Here is a 26,229-nt window from a genome sequence, read left to right as displayed (position 1 = left end):
TCAAAGGAAAAATATATCATGCATTCTTTAGGCTCCAATTTTTACCTCTCTGCATTTGGTTCTTCTGTTTAATGTGCTAAATCATCCATAAAAATTCAGTCTTTCACCGTGGGTAGATATTAAAAGACGAATAACAAAAATATCTGTTGTTATGGCCAGCAAACTCTTCCCCATTTACTGTTTCTTTTTCTTAATATGCAACTTCATCTATAAAAATCCAAAGCCTTTGTCTGTGGGTAAAAATTCAACAACAGACGAATAAGAATAATATAATGTGTAGTTATGGCCAGCAAAATCTTCCCTGTTTAATGTTTCTTGTTCATAATATGCTACTTCATCCATAAAAATCCAAAGTCCTTCTCCTCAGGTAAAATTACAACAACAGACTAATAATATGTTGTTAAGGCCGGCACAATCTTACCTCTTAACTGTTTCTTGTTTTAAATACGTTACTTCATCCATAAAAATCCAAAGTCTTTCTCCTCGGGTAAGATTACAGCAACAGACTAACAAGACATTACGTGAGGGTCCGGCCGGCTCATACGGTTGGGTGGATGAGTGGGTTTTCGGTGATGTTGATGTCCTTGACGCTGGTGGTTGATCCGTTGATTGATGCCGATCCGTTTGCCGATGAGAGGGACGCTTGCCTGGATCCAATGCCGCGACTGTGGACTGCTGCAGACCCCAGAGAGAGAGAGGGAGGGAGAGACCACGAGAGTTTATTTACGTTGGGTAGAAACAGTGAGTGGGTTTGTTGACGTGGGACTCTTGGTCATGAGGAACTAAGCTGGATTTATTTATGTTAAGGAGAATGTGTGTATGTAGGTGAGGTGGAGGGAGGGAGGGGAAGACCGAGGATGAGGTGGAGGGATGGAGTTGAGAGGTATATGAGGGAGGGGGGAGTGAACTGGGGGGAGGGTAGTCATATGGTGAATGACAGGGCAACTTGGAGGCATTTTGTCAGTGGCCACCCTTTGCGGGATTAGGATGTCAGGCTATAGATAGATAGACAGATAGATAGAAAGTGTGGGAGGGTTTGATAACATGTGAGTCTGTATAATAATAATAATAATAATAATAATCTGAGGTAGCAAGGCATCAGCAAATTAAAAAAGAGTCACTTTTTGTACACAGCCCTACATCAAAACCATCTTGGATCCTCATAGGGGAGAGTCCCATGTCAACACCAAGCATAGTTCCTCATGACCAAAGCCTCACATCAACAAAACATAAAAATCCTGAAATACTATGAAGCAATACACTGAATAAACACTAAATCCTTATACACTACAAAAACAAACACTCAAATAAACACTAGATCCTTAAATTCTACCAAGATAAACATTAATTGGTTGCTAAATTCAAGAAAACCATGAGGCTAAAGACACACTGATTGCCTAACTGTCTTCTGTTGGCCATGTTTGAAATTCCTAGATCCATTTTCTCATCAGGCAAAGAGACTCCCTAGCAACTCTTCCTTAGTGATTTATTTATCAAACTACCCACAAATAACCCCCTTTTTTTTCATATACATTTTGAAATCTAGATACAGACTAAATAAATAACACACAATATAGGAAAAGAGAAGAATCAGAAATAAACCAGTAAGGAAAAGGTGTTAGGGAGCTTCCTAACCACAACGGAATACCTCTATCGGGCTTGTATTCTAGTTGGCTAAGGAAGCCCCTAACACCTTTTCCTTAGCTATTTAGTTTTGGATATGGAAGGTTAATATCCTTTTGTACAATATTTATGTAGAGTACAGTGATAATGGAAGGATTTATGTAACACAGAAGAGTACAGTCTGGTCTAGTAAAATGAATCACTTAGGAAAAAGTGTTAGGGAGCTTTCTAACCACACGAGTGTACTGCCCCTAGAGTTCTGGAAGACATGTCTATGGCGAGTATTCTTGTCAGACGAGGAAGCTCCCTAACACCTTTTCCTAAGCTATTTATTCTGCTTCTTACACTTTACTGCCCTATTCTGTGTTACAAAAATACAGTATCCTCATGTCCAGTACGCGTTTGTCCAGTACTATTGGCTTCCAGCACGGCCAGCAAGAAAAAAAAAAATTAATAATAATAATAATAATAATAATAACAATAATAATACTTTATTTCTGTAGTACGGATTTATTGGGCTAGTGCAGATCGGCTACGCAAAGTGGGCCAAATCCGAGGAGTCCTTCTCTAGTACTGACGTGCTGCGTCCAGCACTATTACCCGCGGACATCGTACATGCTGCGGAGATACTGAAGGAGGAAATGAACAAGGATACCAACAAAGTGCGCCACCAAGAAGTGTTAGCTAATGTGGAAAACAGTGTCTGGTTCTATGTGGATTTACACAGGCAGCACTGCAATCCCAGGAGGCAGATCCTCATCACAAGGTTCTTTGAGCGTCAACATGATGGGAGGAGAGCCTCTGGGGAACCTCAGCAACAGGCAGGAGCAGCAGCACTTCCCCCTGACAACGACGATGACGATGTGTCAGTGTGTGACCATAAGGGATTTATGAGGGAGGCTGAGGCAGAGTGGCCTCCTCAGGATCCTGAAGGCCCTCCGTCAAGGGGTCAGTAGGACCTCCTCCAGCCTCGGATACCCCTCCCCCTTCCCCCCCAAGCCCATCACCACTCACCAAGGTTGGTAATATCTTAGTTGAGTCAAAATGTAAAGTTGAATTTTGGGGGAGTTTTTCAAGGCCTGTCTGACTTCCAAAATCGCCAAACTCTGCATAAATAACATACAAAAGGATCATAACTAGCCATATCCAAAAATAAAATCACTTAGGAAGAGGTGTTAGGGAGCTTCCTTAACTTGGGGCATGAGAACTGGGTTATATCGAGCCCTGTATTCTTCCTGGGTAAGGGGGATCTCTTAACACCTCTTCCTTAGTGATTTATTTTTGGATATGTCTGAATAAAATCCTAATCTGAATATTATACAGCAAGTCTTTGAAAATCTAACTATCTGTCTACTATCTATCTATCCACTATCTTGCTATCTATCTATATGTCTACTATCTATCTATCTATCCAGCTTCTATCTATCCATCTACTATATCTGTCAAATATCTATCTGTTTACTATTCCATCTATCTATCTATCTACTATATCTATTTTTCCATCTACCTACCTAGCCATCAATCTATCTATCTATCTATTTATCTTACCAAGAATGCATAATAAAAAAAGAAAGAAAAAAGGCCAAACTTATGAGAGAGAGAGAGAGAGAGAGAGAGAGAGAGAGAGAGAGAGAGAGAGAGAGAGAAATAAATGAAAAATGTCCAAAAATTCACCTTGAAAATATATGCAAAATAATAATAATAATAATAATAATAATAATAACAACAACAATAATAATAATAACTACAACAACAACAATAATAATAATAACTACAACAACAACAATAATAATAATAATAATAATAATAATAACTACAACAACAATAATAATAATAATAATAATAATAATCATCATCATCATCATCATAATCATATATAATTAAGTATATGTCCAAAATTTTCATCATCATATAAGTGAAAGAACAAACAGCAACCAATCATACGTTAAGGGAGTGTTGACCTAAATATACCATGTTTGGGAGGAGGGCTAAAAATACTCTCTCTCTCTCTCTCTCTCTTAGCACCATTATATAATACTGTACTGGGGGGTGGGGGGGTAGGGAGGGTGGGGGGATGGGAGAGGAGTATGGGTGGGATGGGGGTGTGGGTGGGGTGGGTAAGGGTGAGTGGGGTGGGTAAGGGTGAGTGGGGTGGGGTACGGTGGGTGTGGGATAGGGGATTGGGAGGGTGGGGATGGGGGTGGGGGAGGGATAAGGGAGGGTTGGGTGTGGGGGGGGAGGATGGGGGTGGGGGGTGAAATTAGGGATTGTATTAGCTACCAGGCAACATACACAAACATAACTAAGACATACAGAATCAAACACAGAACATCCACACCTCATACACCAACATACATAATTACTCAACATAATCAGGCAACATAGACGCACATACCGGGAAGCAGATACGCACATGATCAACATACACATACATAGGCGACATATAACTAGGCAACACTGTGCACACAACCAGAAGAGTACACACCCAGGCAACATACACATACATAATTAAGACGTACATAACCAGGAAGCAGATACGCACATAACATACACATACATAACCGACATATAACTAGGCAACTTTGTGCACATAACCAAAAGCGTACACACCCAGGCAACATATGTGTACATAATTAAGACGTACATAACCAGGAAGCATATGTCTACATAACCAGGCAACATAAGTGTACACATCTAACATATACGTACATAACCAAAACATACACACATAACCAACATACACGTACATAACCAGGCAACATACACGTACATAACCAGGGAATATATACGTACACAACAAAGATATACGTACACAACTAACACAGGTGCACATAAACAGGCAACACATACATACATACACATATACACATACATACACACAGTACATACATACACACATGATATAAACACAAATACATACACACATAAATACATACACACATACATACATTATATACACACATAAATACATACACACATTATATACACACAAATTCATACAAACATCTATACTGTACATACATATATATACATCTATCTATCTATCTATCTATTGCCAGACGCCTCAATCCTGTTCGGGGTGGCCACAAACAAATCGCCTCCACGTCGCCCTGTCCCTCACCATTTCACTGCCCCGCTCCCAACTCATTTCAGAGTTCATCGCACCCAGAGGTAACAATCTTTTTTCTGGTGGGTGTACAGAACTGTATTACTGTACTCTTAACATTACTGTATTGTTTTTACAGGCTTAGTTTTCATCTTTTATTCATGGTGAAGTTTTTAGGGGCGACCATCATCCACTCACTTGATGTAGTGCTGCCTACTTCTTCCTTAGCCTCTATCATTCTTTTTCTGTGCCTGCCCTCCTCTCTTCCTGTTTCTCCCATCTTTCCTGTCACTTCTTATTGCTTTTCTTTCCTTTACAGGTGGCTTTACATTGAGTGACAAGCCAAATGGTTTCCTGTAAGCCAAGACACCATTTACAACGCTGGGTGGTAACCATATAACCAACCCATACGTGCTCCCTACATGTCAACAAGTGGGTTGGTGGAGGGTTAGTGCCCCTCCCTGTAAAACAACTAACTCAGTGTCAAATGGCCACCCTTTGTAGGATTATGGTGTCTGGCAATAGATAGATAGATAGATAGAAGGTTTTAGGACAGAGGCTCAAGACAGACAGTAACACAGTATCCAGCTCAAAGCCAAACGTTGTGCCACATAACCAATATTCAGCCTTTCATGTCAATCAGCGTAGGGACTGACCTAATTACAACGGTTAATTGAGAGTTTACTTATACACACATACATACATATATACACACACCTAAAGCCGTGCAAATCTATACTCTTTTCACCTTAACTTGGCCCTGATTTTTCCCACAGCACTTCTTCGTGACTATCGTTCATCTGCCACACCTTAGTCCAGACTTTCGTCCTTTTGCAGCTTATTTCACGTAGCTCAGTGGCAGAAAAAGACAATACTACGGCTGAACATCCTTTCCATGGCACTTCTTCGTGACTAGCATCATCTTCTAGTGTTAAAAAGACAATACTACGGCTCTACATCCTTTCCATGGCACTTCTTGGTGACTAGCATCATATTCTAGTGTTAAAAAGACAATACTACGGCTCTACATCCTTTCCATGGCACTTCTTCGTGACTAGCATCATATTCTAGTGTTGAAAAGACAATACTACGGCTCTACATCCTTTCCATGGCACTTCTTCGTGACTAGCATCATATTCTAGTGTTGAAAAGACAATACTACGGCTCTACATCCTTTCCATAGCACTTCTTCGTGACTAGCATCATATTCTAGTGTTAAAAAGACAATACTACGGCTCTACATCCTTTCCATAGCACTTCTTCGTGACTAGCATCATATTCTAGTGTTAAAAAGACAATACTACGGCTCTACATCCTTTCCATAGCACTTCTTCGTGACTAGCATCATATTCTAGTGTTAAAAAGACAATACTACGGCTCTACATCCTTTCCATAGCACTTCTTCGTGACTAGCATCATATTCTAGTGTTAAAAAGACAATACTACGGCTCTACATCCTTTCCATAGCACTTCTTCGTGACTAGCATCATATTCTAGTGTTAAAAAGACAATACTACGGCTCTACATCCTTTCCATAGCACTTCTTCGTGACTAGCATCATATTCTAGTGTTAAAAAGACAATACTACGGCTCTACATCCTTTCCATAGCACTTCTTCGTGACTAGCATCATATTCTAGTGTTAAAAAGACAATACTACGGCTCTACATCCTTTCCATAGCACTTCTTCGTGACTAGCATCATATTCTAGTGTTAAAAAGACAATACTACGGCTCTACATCCTTTCCATAGCACTTCTTCGTGACTAGCATCATATTCTAGTGTTAAAAAGACAATACTACGGCTCTACATCCTTTCCATAGCACTTCTTCGTGACTAGCATCATATTCTAGTGTTAAAAAGACAATACTACGGCTCTACATCCTTTCCATAGCACTTCTTCGTGACTAGCATCATATTCTAGTGTTAAAAAGACAATACTACGGCTCTACATCCTTTCCATAGCACTTCTTCGTGACTAGCATCATATTCTAGTGTTAAAAAGACAATACTACGGCTCTACATCCTTTCCATAGCACTTCTTTGTGACTAGCATCATATTCTAGTGTTAAAAAGACAATACTACGGCTCTACATCCTTTCCATAGCACTTCTTCGTGACTAGCATCATATTCTAGTGTTAAAAAGACAATACTACGGCTCTACATCCTTTCCATAGCACTTCTTCGTGACTAGCATCATATTCTAGTGTTAAAAAGACAATACTACGGCTCTACATCCTTTCCATAGCACTTCTTCGTGACTAGCATCATATTCTAGTGTTAAAAAGACAATACTACGGCTCTACATCCTTTCCATAGCACTTCTTCGTGACTAGCATCATATTCTAGTGTTAAAAAGACAATACTACGGCTCTACATCCTTTCCATAGCACTTCTTCGTGACTAGCATCATATTCTAGTGTTAAAAAGACAATACTACGGCTCTACATCCTTTCCATAGCACTTCTTCGTGACTAGCATCATATTCTAGTGTTAAAAAGACAATACTACGGCTCTACATCCTTTCCATAGCACTTCTTCGTGACTAGCATCATATTCTAGTGTTAAAAAGACAATACTACGGCTCTACATCCTTTCCATAGCACTTCTTCGTGACTAGCATCATATTCTAGTGTTAAAAAGACAATACTACGGCTCTACATCCTTTCCATAGCACTTCTTCGTGACTAGCATCATATTCTAGTGTTAAAAGGACAATACTACGGCTCTACATCCTTTCCATAGCACTTCTTCGTGACTAGCATCATATTCTAGTGTTAAAAAGACAATACTACGGCTCTACATCCTTTCCATAGCACTTCTTCGTGACTAGCATCATATTCTAGTGTTAAAAAGACAATACTACGGCTCTACATCCTTTCCATGGCACTTCTTCGTGACTAGCATCATATTCTAGTGTTAAAAAGACAATACTACGGCTCTACATCCTTTCCATGGCACTTCTTCGTGACTAGCATCATATTCTAGTGTTAAAAAGACAATACTACGGCTCTACATCCTTTCCATGGCACTTCTTTGTGACTAGCATCATATTCTAGTGTTAAAAAGACAATACTACGGCTCTACATCCTTTCCATGGCACTTCTTCGTGACTAGCATCATATTCTAGTGTTAAAAAGACAATACTACGGCTCTACATCCTTTCCATAGCACTTCTTCGTGACTAGCATCATATTCTAGTGTTAAAAAGACAATACTACGGCTCTACATCCTTTCCATAGCACTTCTTCGTGACTAGCATCATATTCTAGTGTTAAAAAGACAATACTACGGCTCTACATCCTTTCCGTGGCACTTCTTCGTGACTAGCATCATATTCTAGTGTTAAAAAGACAATACTACGGCTCTACATCCTTTCCATAGCACTTCTTCGTGACTAGCATCATATTCTAGTGTTAAAAAGACAATACTACGGCTCTACATCCTTTCCATGGCACTTCTTCGTGACTAGCATCATATTCTAGTGTTAAAAAGACAATACTACGGCTCTACATCCTTTCCATAGCACTTCTTCGTGACTAGCATCATATTCTAGTGTTAACCAGTTTTAAGATTTTAGATTTCAAGGTTGAGAGAGAGCAGTTTAGGCCAAGTAAGTGTAAAAATAGTATAGTTATATTGAAATTTTAAAAGACCATCATCCACTCACTTGATGTAGTGCTGCCTACTTTACATCCAGGGTATAAAAAAAAAGGTAGGGACAATAATAATAATAATAATAATAATAATAATAATAATAATAATAATAATAATAATAATAAAAACCATCATCATCATCATCATCATCATCATCTGGACCTCCTTTCCCACCATAGGGCAGGGTGAGGAGTAGCAATAACAATAATAATAATAATAATAATAACAATAATAATAATGATGATAAAATAATTCATTCATCATCCAATAATAATAATAATAATAATACAATAATTCATTCATTCATTCATCCACTAATAATAATAATAATAATAATAAAATAATTCATTCATTCATTCATCCACTAATAATAATAATAATAATACAATAATTCATTCATTCATTCATCCACTAATAATAATAATAATAATAATAAACTAATTCATTCATCATCCAATAATAATAATAATAATAATAATAATAACTACAAATCTGAACTGGTGAAGAACTATTCAAAAAACTCCACAAACCACATGAAATTACTTTTGTTATCACTGTAGACCTAATATTAAGGCACTTTTGGTCAATCTATCCATCTATTGTCAGACACCTTAATCCCGTGAGGGGTGGCCACAAACAAATCGCCTCCATGTCACCCTGTCTCCCGCCATTTCACTGTCCTCCTCCCAGTTCACACCCCCCTCTCTCATATACCTCTCCACCCCATCCCTCCATCTCATCCTCGGCCTCCCCCTCCCTCTTCCCCCCTCCACCTCATTCACATACACTCTCTTCGTCAGTCCTTCACCCTCCATCCTCTCCACATGGCCAAACCACCTCAGTGTGTTCCTCATAACGCTTCCTATCACATCCACATCCACACCACAACGCTCCTTCACTTCCTCATTTGTCAGCCTGTCTCTCCATGTGACTCCACAGGCTCCTCTTAAATAACTCATTTCCAGTGCTCTCACTCTTGACTTGTGTCCTTCCAACAATGTCCAAGCTTCACTTCCATCCATTAGAGTTGGTATCACAATACTGTCATGCAGTAACTTTTTCCCTTCCATGCTCACTTCCCTGTTTCTTATCACTGCTTTCAAGGAACCAGCAACCTTTCTTCCCTGCTGTACCCTTTCAAGCACTTCACCCTCCAAACTTCCATCCTTACTCATCACACTACCCAAGTACTTAAACGTACTCACATTTTCCATTTCCTCACAATCCAACCTCACTGTACATTCACTGACTTCACCTCTCTCAATGACCATCACTTTACTCTTCCCTACATTCACCTTTAGATTCCGTTTCTTACACACTCTCCCATACTCATCCACCAAGCCTTGCAGCTCCCCTTCGTCTTCACTCAACAACACAGTATCATCTGCAAACAACAGTACAGGGAGTTTCCAAACACTATCCTCTCTCACCAGGGCCACTCCAACATCCACTACCCTACCTTGTACCTCTTTTATTACCCCATCCATGTACAGATTGAACAACCATGGAGACATGACACATCCCTGTTTCAACCCAACCTTCAAAGAGAAAAATTCACTCAGTTCACCATCCACACGCACTGCAGCCTTAGCACCATCATACATACTCTTCACAGCATTCAACAACTTCCCATCTACTCCATATATTCTTAATACTTTCCACAATCCTTGCCTATCCACCCTGTCATATGCTTTCTCCAAATCCATGAAAGCCGCATACAACTTCTTTCCCTTCTCTAGAAACTTTTCCACTAAAGATCTAAGAATGAATATCTGATCTACACAACCTCTTCCCTTCCTAAAGCCTCCCTGTTCTTCTCCAACTAATTTCTCTGTTCTTTCTCTAACTCTGTCAATAAGTATCCTACCATACACTTTTCCTATTATACTAAGAAGACAAATGCCCCTATGATTACCACACACTTCTTTTTCCCCTTTTCCTTTGTACAAGGGAATAATTATACCTGACTTCCAATCCTCCGGGACTCTACCTTCCTCCCAGGCCAACCTGCACATCTTCCACATCCATTCTACTACTATCTCTCCCCCATGCTTCAGCATTTCACCACACACTCCATCAATTCCTGGGGCTTTCCCCAATTTGACTTTCTTCATGGCTTCCACAACTTCTATCCTACTGATTTCTTCCTGTCTTCTCACCTCCCTCCTTCTCCCAGCCATTCCCCAGCCACTTATACTCGCATTACTTCCATCCTCTATGTTCAACAATTCCTTAAAGTGTTCTCTCCATCTGCTCACTTTTTCTCCCTTCTCCACTAGTAATCTATCATTTTTATCTTTCACTCCCCTGCTAACTTCACTGCCACACTCTCTTACTCTCTTCACCTCTTTCCAGAACATTTTCTTACAGTCCCTCCACTTTACACTCAAGTTCCTTCCAAATTCCTCATCCACTCTCTTCTTACTCTCTCTTACTCATCTTTTCACCTCTCTCTTCCTCTCTACATACAACTCTCTCTTCCGCCTCTCAACTTCCTCCACGCCCCTATTTCCCATCCACTCACTATGTGCTTTCTTCTTTTGTGCCACAGCCTGTCTCACCTCTTCATTCCACCACGATGTTCCTTGCACCCCCCTCCGTCTTCTCTTCACCCCACACACCACCTCACATGCTGCACATATTTCTTCTGTGAATATCCTACACACACCTTCCACATCCCCCATCTGCTCCGAATCATATTCACCCAATCGTTCCTCCAATACCCTCTTATACTCTGCCTTTTTTCCGTCCTCTTGTAAGCTTTCCACCCTCCTTACATGAACTACTTTTAACTTCTGGTATGACTGAAAATTTTAATGGATTTTGACCTGTGACCCCAAGAATAAGGTCAAGGTCACTCATACCAGGCAAAATCATGTTCACTCCCGACCCACTGCCTTTCCACCGAGTTTGGTCAAAATTGGACAAATACTTTCTGATTTAGCACTTTCAGGCATGGGGCGGCCATTTTGATTTTCCTCAATATCTCAAAAAGCAATTGTTGGATGTCAGTATCAATATCCAGCTTCACTATACTCAGTTTTTTTTTACTGAGGCGAAGATGCACTTGGCAGGTTGCTGATGAACGGCTGAATGCAACATGTCAGTACAACATTTACCAGACCAAATTTCCCCCTCAGATATATGTTGAGAGAGAGGGGGGTGTGAGTTGGGAGCAGGGCAGTGAAATGGCGGGGGACAGGGCGACTTGGAGGCGATTTGTTTGTGGCCACCCCAAACGGGATTGAGGCGTCTGGCAATAGATAGATAGATAGATTCATTTCATTCATTCATTGCCAGACGCCATGTATCCCAAACGGGGTGACCAAGGGCTTAGAGTTAATTGTTTTACAGGGAGGGGCGCTAATCCTCCACCAACCCCACTTGACACGTAGGGAGAACTGCTGTCAATAAATAAAGTCAGTGAGTAGAAATCATGAAGTAATGTAGCCAATCATCACCAACCTGTCAAGTGCATCTTCGCCTCGTTAAAAAAAAACTGAGTATAGTATATATTGACCACTACATATTGCAACACTGGCAAAGCAGCCCATTCAGTAATTCTGGCTGGGCACAAGCAAGCTATGGAAAAAATACGAGGGCGCTAGTGCTAGAAAAAGAAAAAAAAGAGTGCTAGAAGAAGCCTGACACCAAGATATATCAACCTTGGAAATTTCAAGTCTCTATTTCAAACAGTCTTGAAATACCAGCCTTCTAGATCCCCTCCCCCCCCTAAAAAAATAATAATAATAATAATAATATCTACAATATTAATAAGAACTCCACAGACTGTAGAGTTCCTAACAGCAATAACAATAATAACATTGGTATCAATTATACACTCCCGTAAGGATAATAACACTAATAAATAATAACAATAAAAGTAATAATAATAATAATAACAATAAAAGTAATAATAATAATAATAATAATAATAATAATAACCTGTAGTATTAAGAGTAGTAATAACAATACTAATAACACTACAGTAATAATAATAATAATAATAATAATAATAATAATAATAATAACCATTGAAATAATAACATCTGTAACATTAAGAATAGCAACAACAACAACAATAATAATAATAATAATAATAATAATAATAATAATAATGCAACTACACATGCCAATACATCTCATAGACACCACCTTACCATGCAACAACCATGCATATATATGTGAAGATAAATGCTGGTATTTTTATCGGGTATGGATGCTCCCTAACACCTCTTCCTTAGCTATTTATTTTTGGATATGGCTGGCTGATGTCCTTTTGTATGTTATTTATGCAGAGTAGGGTGATATTAGAATGATTTAAGAAACCTATAAGAAGCAGGATAAATCACTTAGGAAAAGGTGTTAGGGAGCTTCCTTACCCTAGAAGAATATTGGCCCAAAGTCTGTATTCTTAATGGGTAAGGAAGCTCCCTAACACCTCTTCCTAAGTGATTTATCTTTCTTATTACACATTACAATACTTCTCTGCACAAGTACGGTACAAAGGGATATCAACCGGCCACATCCAAGAATAAATCACCTAGGAAATGGTGTTAGGGAGAATATCGAGCCCCATGCAACAAAAAACCAATGTGCGAGGATGCCACGATGCTGGTTCGGAATCGGGCGAAGGGCGTGCGAGTTTACGATAAAGGTGACGAGGATAACTAAACGGTAAATGATAATTAGGGAGGTTTGTAGTCAGTATGGGGTAGGGAGGGATGGAGGGAGGTATGGAGGAGAAGGGAGGGATGGAGGGAACTGTGGAGCAAAGAGGAGGAAAGGAGGAATGATGGAGAGAAGAGGAGATATAGGTGATGTTGATAAAAAGATAAATGATAGTTAGGGAGGTTTGTAGTCAGTATGGGGTAGGGAGGGATGGAGGGAGGTATGGAGGAGAAGGGAGGGATGGAGGGAAGTGTGGAGTAAAGAGGAGGAAAGGAGGAATGATGGAGAGAAGAGGAGGCAAATATATGATGTTGATGACTAAATGATAAATGATAATTAGGGAGGTTTGCAGTCAGTATGGGTTAGGGAGGGATGGAGGGAGGTATGGAGGAGAAGGGAAGGATGGAGGAAACTGTGGAGCAAAGAGGAGGAAAGGTGGAATGATGGAGAGAAGAGGAGATAAAGGTGATGTTGGTAACTAAACGGTAAATGATAATTAGGGAGGTTTGTAGTCAGTATGGGGTAGGGAGGGATGGAGGGAGGTATGGAGGAGAAGGGAGGGATGGAGGAATGATGGAGAGAAGAGGGAAGAGGGAGGGAATAGGTGAGAAAAAAGGAATGAACGGAAATCAAAGAACAGACAGAGAGGGAGGGAGGGAGGGATGATGGAGAGAGGAGGAAAGAAAATGACTGGAGGGAGAGACGGATGATGGAGAGAAGAGGGAACAGGGAGGGGAGGAGGGAGGTAAAAGAGGGAGAGAAGAGAGGAAAGAGGGGAGGAAAATGAAAGATAGAAAATGAACAGATGGAAGGAAGAAATTAGAGAGAGAGAGAGAGAGAGAGAATCACTACCTACACGACAAAACTGTAGCTAAACATCCATCAAAAACATCAACAGCTTTGGGGATGGAGAGAAGGATGGAGGGATGGAGAGAAGGATGGAGGGAAGGATGGAGGGATGGAGGGAAGGATGGAGGGATGGAGAGAAGGGTGAAGGGATGGAGAGAAGGATTGAGAGAAGGATGAAGGGATGGAGAAAAGGATAGAGAGAAGGATGGAGGGATGGAGGAATGGAGAGAAGGATGGAGGGATGGAGAGAATGGTGGAGGGATGGAATGAAGGATGGAGAGAAGGATGGAGGGATGGAGAGAAGGGTGAAGGGATGGAGAGAAGGATTGAGAGAAGGATGAAGGGATGGAGAAAAGGATAGAGAGAAGGATGGAGGGATGGAGGAATGGAGAGAAGGATGGAGGGATGGAGAGAAGGATTGAGAGATGGAGAGAAGGATTGAGAGAAGGATGGAGGGATGGAGAGAAGGATGCAGGGATGGACTGAAGGATGGAGGGATGGAGAGAAGGATGCAGGGATGGAGAGAAGGATGGAGGGAGGAGAGAGGAAGGAGGGGAAAAACAGAGAGACAAAGAGGAAAAAATGGAAGGAAACACAGGGAGTGGAGGAAAGGAGGCATGGAGAGAGAAGGGAGGTGGAGAAAAGAAGGAAGGTAGATATGAGAGGGAGGGAGGAGAGAGGGATGGAGAGAAAGGGGAGGGAGGGAGGGAAAATGGGAGGTGGAGGAGGAAAGAGAGAGGTGGAGAGAGGGATGATATGGAGGAAGGAAAGGAAAAAGGAGAGAGGGAATGGAGGGAATGGATAAAAAAATAGGGAGGGAAGAGATAGAGGAGGGAAGGAAGGAAGAAGAGAGAGAGGAGGAAAGGAAGGAAGAAAAGAGAGAGAGAAGGGAAGGATGGAAGAAACAGAGGGTAGGGGAGAGAAGTCTGGGATTGAGGGAGGGAAAATATGGAAGAAAGGGCAGGGCAGGGCAGGGCAGGGCAGGGCAGGGCAGGGCAGGGCAGGGAAGGGTTATGTTAGTGTGGAATGAGTAATATTAAGTTAGGTTAGGTTAGGTTAGACTGAGAAACATTAGGCTAGGTTAGGTGAAGTTAGACAGAGTTAGGCATGGGATATTTGCAGTTAGGTTAGGGAGGGGCCGAGTTAGGTTAGGTTAGGGCAAATCGGGTTAGGGTAGGGTAGGACGAGTGTGATTAAGTTAGAAGTTAGACTCGGCAGGGAAGGGGGTTAGGGTCGAAGTTAGGGTGTTAGGTAAGGAAAAAGTTAGGGTGTTAGGTAAGAACAAAGTTAGGGTGTTAGGTAAGAACAAAGTTAGGGTGTTAGGTAAGAACAAAGTTAGGGTGTTAGGTAAGAACAAAGTTAGGGTGTTAGGTAAGGACAAAGTTAGTGTGTTAGGTAAGGACAAAGTTAGGGTGTTAGGTAAGAACAAAGTTAGGGTGTTAGGTAAGAACAAAGTTAGGGTGTTAGGTAAGGACAAAGTTAGGGTGTTAGGTAAGGACAAAGTTAGGGTGTTAGGTAAGGACAAAGTTAGGGTGTTAGGTAAGGAAAAAGTTAGGGTGTTAGGTAAGGACAAAGTTAGGGTGTTAGGTAAGGACAAAGTTAGGGTGTTAGGTAAGAACAAAGTTAGGGTGTTAGGTAAGGACAAAGTTAGGGTGTTAGGTAAGGACAAAGTTAGGGTGTTAGGTAAGGACAAAGTTAGGGTGTTAGGTAGGGACAAACATGGCGAGGGTAGGTTAGGACAAGTTAGATTAAGTTAGAAGTGATGTTAGTTTACGCTGGGCAGGGCTAAGGCAGGTAGGGGTAATATTTGGTTAAGATTGGGTAGGTTAGGGTAAGTTAGGGCAAGCTAGGGAGGGGAGGGGAGGGGCTATGTTGCATTTCGTGTTGCTATGGAGTTTCTTAATGCCTTTTCGTAAGTGATTTATCTTGCAAATTACACTTCAGCATCCCCCGTATACCACTGATGCAAGCTGTGTCAATACAAGAGTATGTAAAGGTGTAACAAGAGTGTGTAAAGGTGTAACAACAGTGTGTAAAGGTGTAACAACTGTGTAAAGGTGTAACAACAGTGTGTAAAGGTGTAACAACAGTGTGTAAAGGTGTAACAACAGTGTGTAAAGGTGTAATAAGAGTGTGTAAAGGTGTAACAAGAGTGTAAAGGTGTAACAACAGTGTGTAAAGGTGTAACAACTGTGTAAAGGTGTAACAACTGTGTAAAGGTGTAACAACAGTGTGTAAAGGTGTAACAACAGTGTGTAAAGGTGTAACAAGAGTGTGTAAAGGTGTAACAAGAGTGTAAAGGTGTAATAAGAGTGTGTAAAGGTGTAACAAGAGTGTAAAGGTGTAACAAGAGTGTGTAAAGGTGTAACAAGAGTGTGTAAAGGTGTAACAAGAGTGTGTAAAGGTGTAATAAGAGTGTGTAAAGGTGTAACAAGCGTGTAAAGGTGTAACAAGAGTGTGTAAAGGTGTAATAAGAGTGTAAAGGTGTAACAAGAGTGTAAAGGTGTAACAAGGGTGTGTAAAGGTGTAACAAGAGTGTAAAGGTGTAACAACAGTGTGTAAAGGTGTAACAAGCATGTGTAAAGGTGTAACAACAGTGTAAAGGTGTAACAACAGTGTGTAAAGGTGTAACAACAGTGTGTAAAGGTGTAACAACAGTGTGTAAAGGTGTAACAACAGTGTGTAAAGGTGTAACAACAGTGTAAAGGTGTAACAACAGTGTGTAAAGGTGTAATAAGAGTGTGTAAAGGTGTAACAACAGTGTGTAAAGGTGTAACAACAGTGTGTAAAGGTGTAACAACAGTGTGTAAAGGTGTAACAACAGTGTGTAAAGGTGTAACAACAGTGTGTAAAGGTGTAACAAACAGTGTAAAGGTGTAACAACAGTGTGTAAAGGTGTAACAACAGTATGTAAAGGTGTAACAAACAGTGTAAAGGTGTAACAACAGTGTGTAAAGGTGTAATAAACAGTGTAAAGGTGTAACAACAGTGTGTAAAGGTATAACAACAGTGTGTAAAGGTGTAACAACAGTGTGTAAAGGTATAACAACAGTGTGTAAAGGTGTAACAACAGTGTAAAGGTGTAACAACAGTGTGTAAAGGTGTAACAACAGTGTGTAAAGGTGTAACAACAGTGTAAAGGTGTAACAACAGTGTGTAAAGGTGTAACAACAGTGTGTAAAGGTGTAACAACAGTGTGTAAAGGTGTAACAACAGTGTGTAAAGGTGTAATAAGAGTGTGTAAAGGTGTAATAACAGTGTGTAAAGGTGTAATAAGCAAAATAAATCACTTAGGGGCAGGTGTTGCTGCCTCCTATGCCACCTGGAATACACTGCCAGGGAAAGAAGGTCAGGGGAGGTTAGGGGAGGTTGGGGCAGGTCAGGGGAGGAGGAGAGGTCACAAAATCAGAGGCATTAGGGGAGGTTAGGGCTGGTCACGAGAGGTCAAGGTAGGTTAGCCTAGGTCAGGGGAGGTTAGGAGAGGTCACAGAAAGTCAGGGGAGGTTAGGGGAGGTCAGGGAAGGTTAGGGGAGGTCATGAGAGGTCAGGGGAGGTCAGGAGAGGCCACAGGAAGTCAGGGTAGGTTAGGGGAGGTCAAGGTAAGTTAGAGCAGGTCATGAGAGGTCAGGGGAGGTAAGGAGAGGCCACAGAAAGTCAGGGTAGGTTAGAGGAGGTCAGAGGGAGATTAGGAGAGGTCAGGGGAGGTAAGGAGAGGCCACAGGAAGTCAGATGAAGTTAAGGGAGGTCAGAGAGAGGTTATGAGAGGTCAGACGGATGTTAGAGTAGGTCAGGGTAGGTTAGAGTAGGTCAGGGGAGATTAGAGTAGGTCATGAGAGGCTAGGGTAGGTCAGGAGAGATCAGGGGAGGTCATGAGAGGCCAGGGGAGGTCAGGAGAGGTCAGGGGAGGTCAGGCAAGGTCAGGAGAGGTCAGGGGGGTGAATCAGAGCATGTCACGTTGGGTTAGTTGCCCCTAGCACCCATTTGTTTAGGTAAAAAGAACAACTCAAAACTTACACAAAGCTTGTACGGTATAATAGAGTTTTTGATGATGTGTGATGCGTTCAACACGATTTACCTTCTCCGATCGACACCGTGGATGCCCGCCGGGACCCACCCACCACTGGGGGGCCAAGCCAGGCGGAGAGAGAGAGGAGGAGGAAGCGTTTAGTCACTCGAAGGAAGGGCACGAGGAGAGACGGATTAAATGTGAGGCTGTGGCAATATGAGTTATAATATTCTATGGCTGTATAGGGAGTAAAGGGTGAGAGAGAGAGAGAGAGAGAGAGAGAGAGAGAGAATGTTTAGCTATAGGCAAATTATGAGACTAGACGAGAAAAATATTAAGTGGCAGGAATAGAGAGTAATAATAAGCACTATATGAGAGCGAGAGAGAGAGAGAGAGAGAGAGAGAATGTTTAGCTATAGGCAAATTATGAGACTAGACGAGAAAAATATTAAATGGCAGGAATAGAGAGTAATAATAAGCACTGTGAGAGAGAGAGAGAGAGAGAGAGAGAGAGAGAGAGAGAGAGAATGTTTAGTTATAGGCAAATTGAGACTAAACGAGAAAAATTTTAAATGGCAGGAATAAAGAGTAATAATAAGCACTGTAAGAGAGAGAGAGAGAGAGAGAGAGGAACAATATTAAGTGGCAGGAATAAGAGTAACAATAAACGCTGTAATTAGGAAGTAAAGGATACAGCTGGCAATAAAGTCAATAAAGGATCAACAGTATAGCTAAGAGGGAGTTTCAGCAGCATTACCCTATCCCTGGAAAGGAGGATGGTATTGGATTACTTATAGACAGCAGTGAGAGAGGAGTGAGGATTACGTAAAGAGGGAGGAATCGAACACTCTTGCTGGGGCTGTGAATAAGTATAAGTACCAGAAATCAAAAGTATAAGTACCACAAGCAGTCTCAGTAGCATTTTACCCTATCCCTGGAAAGGAGGATGGTATTGGATTACTTATAGCACACAGTATAAGAGAGAGTGTGTGTTATGTACAGGGAAAAGAATCTAACACTCTTGGCATTGTTATAAGGAAGATTTGAAAAGTATAAGTACCAGAAATCAAAAGTATAAGTACCACAAGCACTCTTAGTAGCATTGTACCCTATCCCTGGAAAGGAGGATGGTATTGGATTACTTATAGCACACAGTATGAGAGAGAGAGAGAGAGAGAGAGAGAGAGAGAGAGAGAGACAGACAGACAGACAGACAGACAGACAGAGAAACATAAGGAGAGAATAACAATTGTAGGCCAGTTTTGAAAGAGAGAGAGAGAGAGAGAGAGAGAGAGAGAGACAGACAGACAGACAGACAGACAGACAGACAGAGAGAGAGAGAGAGAGAGAGAGAGAACGATAAATGCAGTAGGCCAGCAAATAAACTACCAGGATACGACAAGGATAGCAACAAAGGGAGGAAAGAACGGCTGGGGGGAAGGAAGGCAGGAGGGAAATGATCTACGCAGCACATGGGGTCTATAGGAACCAGAGGGAGCTGAGGAAAATTGAAGCAAGAAGGAAAGTATCTGCCAAAGGGAAGATGAGGAAAATGAGTTAGGGAAATGAGTTACGTTGCACAAAATTACAGCAAGAAGGAGAGGAAAATGACTTAGGGAAATGAGTTATATTACACAACATTACAGCAAAATGGAAAGTACAGTATCTGGCAAAGGGAAGATGAGGAAAATGTGTCAGGGAAATGAGTTATATTACACAAAATTACAGCAAGAAGGAGAGGAAAATGACTTAGGGAAATGAGTTATATTGCACAACATTACAGCAAGAAGGACACTATCTGCCCAAGGGAAGATGAGTAAAATGAGTTAGGGAAATGAGTTATATTACACACAACACACTGGGGTCTATAGGAGCCGGGGAAAGCTGTAGAAAGTGATGATTATTTTGGAATGGAAGAAAATGCGGTCCTCGATTAGCGTAAGGTGTGCGTGGCTAATTTGAAATCTGTACAAAAATGCATCAAACTTTTTAAAATATGCACCAGCTATATTCATTTTAGATTATTGGGGAGAAGAGAGTGAGAGACTGACGAGGAGAGTGTATGTGAGTGAGGTGGAGGGGGGAAGAGGGAAGGGGAGGCCGAGGATGAGATGGAGGGATGGAGTGGAGAGGTATATGAGAGAGGGGGGTGTGAGCTGGGAGCAGGGCAGTGAAATGGCAGGGGACAGGGTGACATGGAGGCGATTTGTTTGTGGCCACCCCTTACTGGATTGAGGCGTCTGGCAATAGATAGATAGATAGATAGACGGAAGATGCACTTACTGGTTGGTGATGACTGGCTGTATGTAACGTCCGAATAACATTTACTAACCCAAATGTCCCCCTCAGATATATATTGTCAATTAATAATGCTAACAAGTAAAGAGATTATGAATTAACCTTGCATTCACCCAATCACCACCAGCCTGTCAAGCGCATCTTCTCTATCTATCTATCTATCTATAGCCCGACGCCCTAATCCCGCAAAAGGGTGGCCACAGACAAAACGCCTCCAAGTCGCTCTGTCACCCACCATTTGACTGCCCTCCACCCAAACTCACTCCCCCCCTCCCTCATATACCTCGCACCTATATTTGCCTCAATTAAAAATAAATAAATAAATAAAAAATAATGAGTATAGCTGGTCTGGTGTGGTTGTGATGGGAGTGGTGTGTAGTGGCGACCGTGAGCTTCTAACATTTGCCACACCACACCACACCACACCACTTAGTCACTGTGGTACACGCGGTAGTGGATGGGTGTTCAGTGCAAGTGGTGATTTGTTGCAAGCTGAGCAATGAGGAATCTTGAAAAGGCTTGCAAGGAACACTGTCTCAAATTGGAAAAAAGTTATATGGAGATTTTTTAAGTGTTGCACCAGGCTTATGGGGAGGATTGTTTGAGCTATACGCAATGTCACAAGTCTATCTATTTATCTATCTATCTATAGCCCAACGCCCTAATCCCGCAAAGGATGGCCGCAGACAAAACGCCTCCAAGTCGCTCTGTCACCCACCATTTGACTGCCCTCCCCCCCAACTCACTCCCCACTCCCTCATATACCTCTCCACTCCATCCCTCCACCTCATCCTCGGTCCCACAACTGGTTCCAGCAATTCAAATCAGTAAGAACATCCACCAAAGACAATGACAAATCTGGACGGCCTTTACATCAGAAGACGATGATCACGTTGAGAAAGTGTGTGAGCTGTGATCCGTGAAAATTGTTGCCTGACTGACCCATCATGCTGTCAGTTGGTCAGGAGGTGTTTGACTGTCTGAGTGCTGTTGAACACCTCCCGAAAAATGTCATAACAGGAAATGAAGCGTGGGTGTACGGTTATGATGTCAAAACAAGAGGGCAGTTGATGCAGTGGGTGGGGACATCATGACTGTCACCACATAAAGTACGTCAGAGTCGAGCAAATGTGAAGGTGATGTTGACTGTCTTTTTATATAGATATATATATATATAGATAGATAGATAGATATATACCGGAAGGGCGTCGTTCATCATGAGTTGTTTTCCGTGTGATCAGACAGCCAATAAAGAGTCGCCCCAGCCGGAGCATAGGAACCCGGGGCTAGGCCAGTTGGTCCTGACATTTAAGATGAGTGAGAGTGAAATAGTTTTACTTTTTTTTTATGCAAGATGCTTCCTACATGTCAACAAGTGGGTTGGTGGAGGGTTAGTGCCCCTCCCCGTAAAACAAATAACTCAAAGTCAAATGGCCACCCCTTGCGGGATTGTGGCGTCTGGCAATAGATAGATAGATAGATGGAACCAAAGGAGAGGTGTATGCAAGGAAGAAGGAACCAAAGGCCAGAAGCCCACAAATCAAGATCTGTTTATTTTGAGAAGCCTGGGCACACTGCGTTTGAAAGACTGGAGGTCATAGGCAGTAGGATATACAGACAGAGGGAGACAGTTCCAGAGCTGACCTGCAGCATACATGAAGGACTGGGAGTAACAGTTAACTCTTGCATTGAAAGACTGGAGGTCAAAGGCAGTAGGAAATACAGACAGAGGGAGACAGTTCCAGAGCTGACCTGCGGCATACATGAAGGACTGGGAGTAACGGTTAACTCTTGCATTGAAAGACTGGAGGTCATAGGCAGCAGGAAATACAGACAGAGGGAGACAGTTCCAGAGCTGACCTGCGGCATACATGAAGGACTGGGAGTAACGGTTAACTCTTGCATTGAAAGACTGGAGGTCAGAGGCAGTAGGAAATACAGACAGAGGGAGACAGTTCCAGAGCTGACCTGCGGCATACATGAAGGACTGGGAGTAACGGTTAACTCTTGCATTGAAAGACTGGAGGTCATAGGCAGTAGGAAATACAGACAGAGGGAGACAGTTCCAGAGTTGACCTGTTGCATACATGAAGGACTGGGAGTAACGGTTAACTCTTGCATTGAAAGACTGGAGGTCATAGGCAGTAGGAAATACAGACAGAGGGAGACAGTTCCAGAGTTGACCTGCGGCATACATGAAGGACTGGGAGTAACGGTTAACTCTTGCATTGAAAGACTGGAGGTCAGAGGCAGTAGGAAATACAGACAGAGGGAGACAGTTCCAGAGCTGACCTGCGGCATACATGAAGGACTGGGAGTAACGGTTAACTCTTGCATTGAAAGACTGGAGGTCATAGGCAGTAGGAAATACAGACAGAGGGAGACAGTTCCAGAGTTGACCTGCGGCATACATGAAGGACTGGGAGTAACGGTTAACTCTTGCATTGAAAGACTGGAGGTCATAGGCAGTAGGAAATACAGACAGAGGGAGACAGTTCCAGAGCTGACCTGCGGCATACATGAAGGACTGGGAGTAACGGTTAACTCTTGCATTGAAAGACTGGAGGTCATAGGCAGTAGGAAATACAGACAGAGGGAGACAGTTCCAGAGCTGACCTCATACATGAAGATGACTGGACAACTCTGTGCATAGAAAGACTGGAGGTCATAGGCAGTAGGAAATACAGACAGAGGGAGACAGTTCCAGAGCTGACCTGCGGCATACATGAAGGACTGGGAGTAACGGTTAACTCTTGCATTGAAAGACTGGAGGTCATAGGCAGTAGGAAATACAGACAGAGGGAGACAGTTCCAGAGCTGACCTGCGGCATACATGAAGGACTGGGAGTAACGGTTAACTCTTGCATTAGAGAGTTGGACAAAAAAGGGGATGAGAGTTTGTTGCTAGATGGGTGCTTGGATGTCCTGAGGCATTTAAGGGAGGTAGTGTGAGGGGGGGGCAGTATGAGGGGAGCAGTGTGAGGGGGACAGTGTGAGGGGGGGGCAGTGTGAGAGGGGGGCAGTGTGACGGGGGGGCAGTGTCAGGGGGGGCAGTGTCAGGGGTGGGCAGTGTGAGGGAAGAGGCCTGAGATGTGGACAAACATAACCTGCACCTTCTCACGTCACTCCTCATCCCTGATTTTTAACGACGCACAAGACCACATGGGACAGGGCAACATGGAGGTGATTTGTTTGTGGCCACCCCTTATGGGATTAAAGCACCTGGCAATAGACAGATAGACACACAAGACCTCTATCATCCCCTAGCTGCCCTTCTCTCCAAATATGACCTCTTGTGACCTTCCACCCCTCCCCCCACGACCCTGATCCCATCCGAGAGACTGACGACTTCCGAAGATAGATCAGATAGACGAAAATCCGCCACATGCACTAAACAAGCGTTGATTCAAGCACGCGTACCGCCATGACTGAGTGACGTGGTGCGGTGCGTTGAGTTGGTGCGTTATTTTTAAAGAGTTTGCTCGGATTTGGGACAGACCTCGTATTTATCGACACCAAAGACATCGGAAAATATAACTGTCACATATCCATCATCATCATCATCACCATCATCATCATCATCACCATCACCATTATCATCATCATCATCATCATCATCATCATCATCATCATCATCGCTGGCATCACCATCATCATCATCACCATCATCATCATCACCATCATCATCATCACCATCATCATCATCATCATCAACATCATACACACCATCATCATCATCATCATCATCATCACCATCATCACCATCATCATCATCATCACCATCATCATCATCACCACCATCATCATCATCATCATCATAATCATCATCACCATCATCATCATCATCATCACCATCATCATCATCACCACCATCATCATCATCATCATCATAATCATCATCACCATCATCATCATCACCATCACCATCATCATCACCATCATCATCATCACCATCATCATCATCACCATCATCATCATCATCACCATCATTATCATCATCATCATCACCATCATCATCATCACCATCATCATCATCACCACCATCATCATCATCATCATAATCATCATCACCATCATCATCATCATCATCATCACCATCGTCATCACTATCATCATCACTGGCATCATCATCATCATCATCATCACCATCATCATCATCATCATCATCTTCGTCATCATCATCATCATCACCATCACCATCATTACCATCATCATCATCATCACCATCATCATCATCAACATCATCTTCGTCATCATCATCATCATCACCATCATCATCATCATCATCACCATCATCATCATCATCACCATCATCATCATCATCATCACCATCATCATCATCATCATCATCACCATCATCATCACCATCATCACCATCATCATCATCACATCACCATCATCATCATCATCACCATCACCATCATCATCACCATCACCACCATCATCATCACCATCACCATCACCATCATCATCATCATCATCATCACCATCATCATCATCACCATCATCATCACCATCATCATCACCATCATCATCATCATCATCACCATCACCACCATCACCATCACCATAATCATCATCACCATAATCATCACCATAATCATCATCACCATCATCATCACCATCATCATCATCACCACCATCACCATCACCATCATCATCATCACCATAATCACCATCATCATCATCAAAGCCCACACCATGTATAGTATCACCAGTAAAAAAAAAAAAAAAAAAAAAAAAAAAAAATATCATCCCAATATACAAAAAAATAATAATAATAATAATAAAAATAATAATAATAATAAAAATAATAATAATAATAATAAAAATAATAATAATAATAATAATAATAAAAATAATAATAATAATAATAATAATAAAAAACACCCAGGAACAAACAGACAATCAAGCCAAACACACACACACCAAAAAACACCACCCCAGTATACCAAAAATAAATATATAAATAAATAATAAAAAAGAAACGAAGTGAAAAAGAAACAAACAATCAATCACGCCAAACACACACACACACACCAAAAAAATCACCACTCCAGTATGCATAAATAAACGTAAGGAAAACTCATAAATAAAACAGAAACGATGTGGTAAAGACCCAGTCCATGTCAAAACAAACAGACTATCATGCTAAACACACAGCAAAATCAAACCACGGCAATATTTCAATGGGACAGACGTGGGGCCGGCCTCCCTCCACATCACCGTGTAGATAAAGAATAATATAAAACACAATAAAACTCCCTAAGACCAAAGAAACAGTTAAAACACAAGACAAAAACAGAAAAACTCCACATTTGAAATCAGACCCCGAGAATTCAACATAAAGCTGCCCTCCCTCCATCTTACCATAAAAAAAAACAGTAATAACAGTACAGTAATAATAATAATCATCATCATTATCATTATTAAAAGTAATAATAATAATAATCATAATCATCATCATTATCATCATCATTATTAAAAGTAATAATAATAATAATAATAATAATAATAAAAATAATAATAATCTATCATCATCATCATTAACAGTACAGTAATAATAATAATAATAATAATAATAATAATAAAACTCCCTGAAAAGAAATTAAAAAGAAAAATCCACAAATTAAATAAATCCCTAGAATCTGACATAAAGCCGCCCTCCCTCCATCTTACCATAAAAAAAAAATAGTAATAAGTAATAATAATAGTAGTAGTAGTAGTAGTAATAGTAATAATAATAATAATAATAATAATAATAATAAAAATAATAATGAAAATAATAATAATAATAATAATAATAATCATAATAATAATAATAATAATAATAATAATAAAACTCCCTGAAAAGAAATTGAAAAGAAAAATCCATAAATTAAATAAAACCCAAGATTTCACCATAAAGCTGCCCTCCCTCCATCTTACCATATCCCTGGCCCTGGAGGAAAAGTCGGAAGGCCTCCACCACCTTCCCCGGCTGCTCGTCAATCACTAGACCGCAGTCCTGTATCTGGAG

The 26,229-nt window shown here is 41.4% G+C and overlaps 1 protein-coding gene across 1 annotated transcript in view; it reads right to left on the bottom strand.

Annotated features, from left to right (window-relative positions):
- Positions 1–468: 468 nt before the first annotated feature.
- MESK2 (misexpression suppressor of KSR 2) overlaps positions 469–26,229 on the bottom strand; it is a 146,475-nt gene continuing 120,714 nt past the window's right edge. Inside the window, exons 9-10 of the mRNA XM_080267706.1 lie at positions 26,139–26,223; positions 469–675 (exon numbers count right to left, since the gene is read on the bottom strand). Of these exons, the coding sequence (XP_080123832.1) occupies positions 539–675; positions 26,139–26,223 (222 nt within the window). The 3' untranslated portion in view covers positions 469–538. The remainder of the gene's footprint in view (positions 676–26,138; positions 26,224–26,229) is intronic.

Source organism: Coenobita brevimanus, chromosome 3 (genome assembly GCF_032717465.1).
Source record: "Coenobita brevimanus isolate Jiangsu-jjx chromosome 3, ASM3271746v2, whole genome shotgun sequence".
NCBI lineage: Eukaryota > Metazoa > Arthropoda > Malacostraca > Decapoda > Coenobitidae > Coenobita > Coenobita brevimanus.
This window is presented reverse-complemented; position numbering and strand designations above follow the sequence as displayed.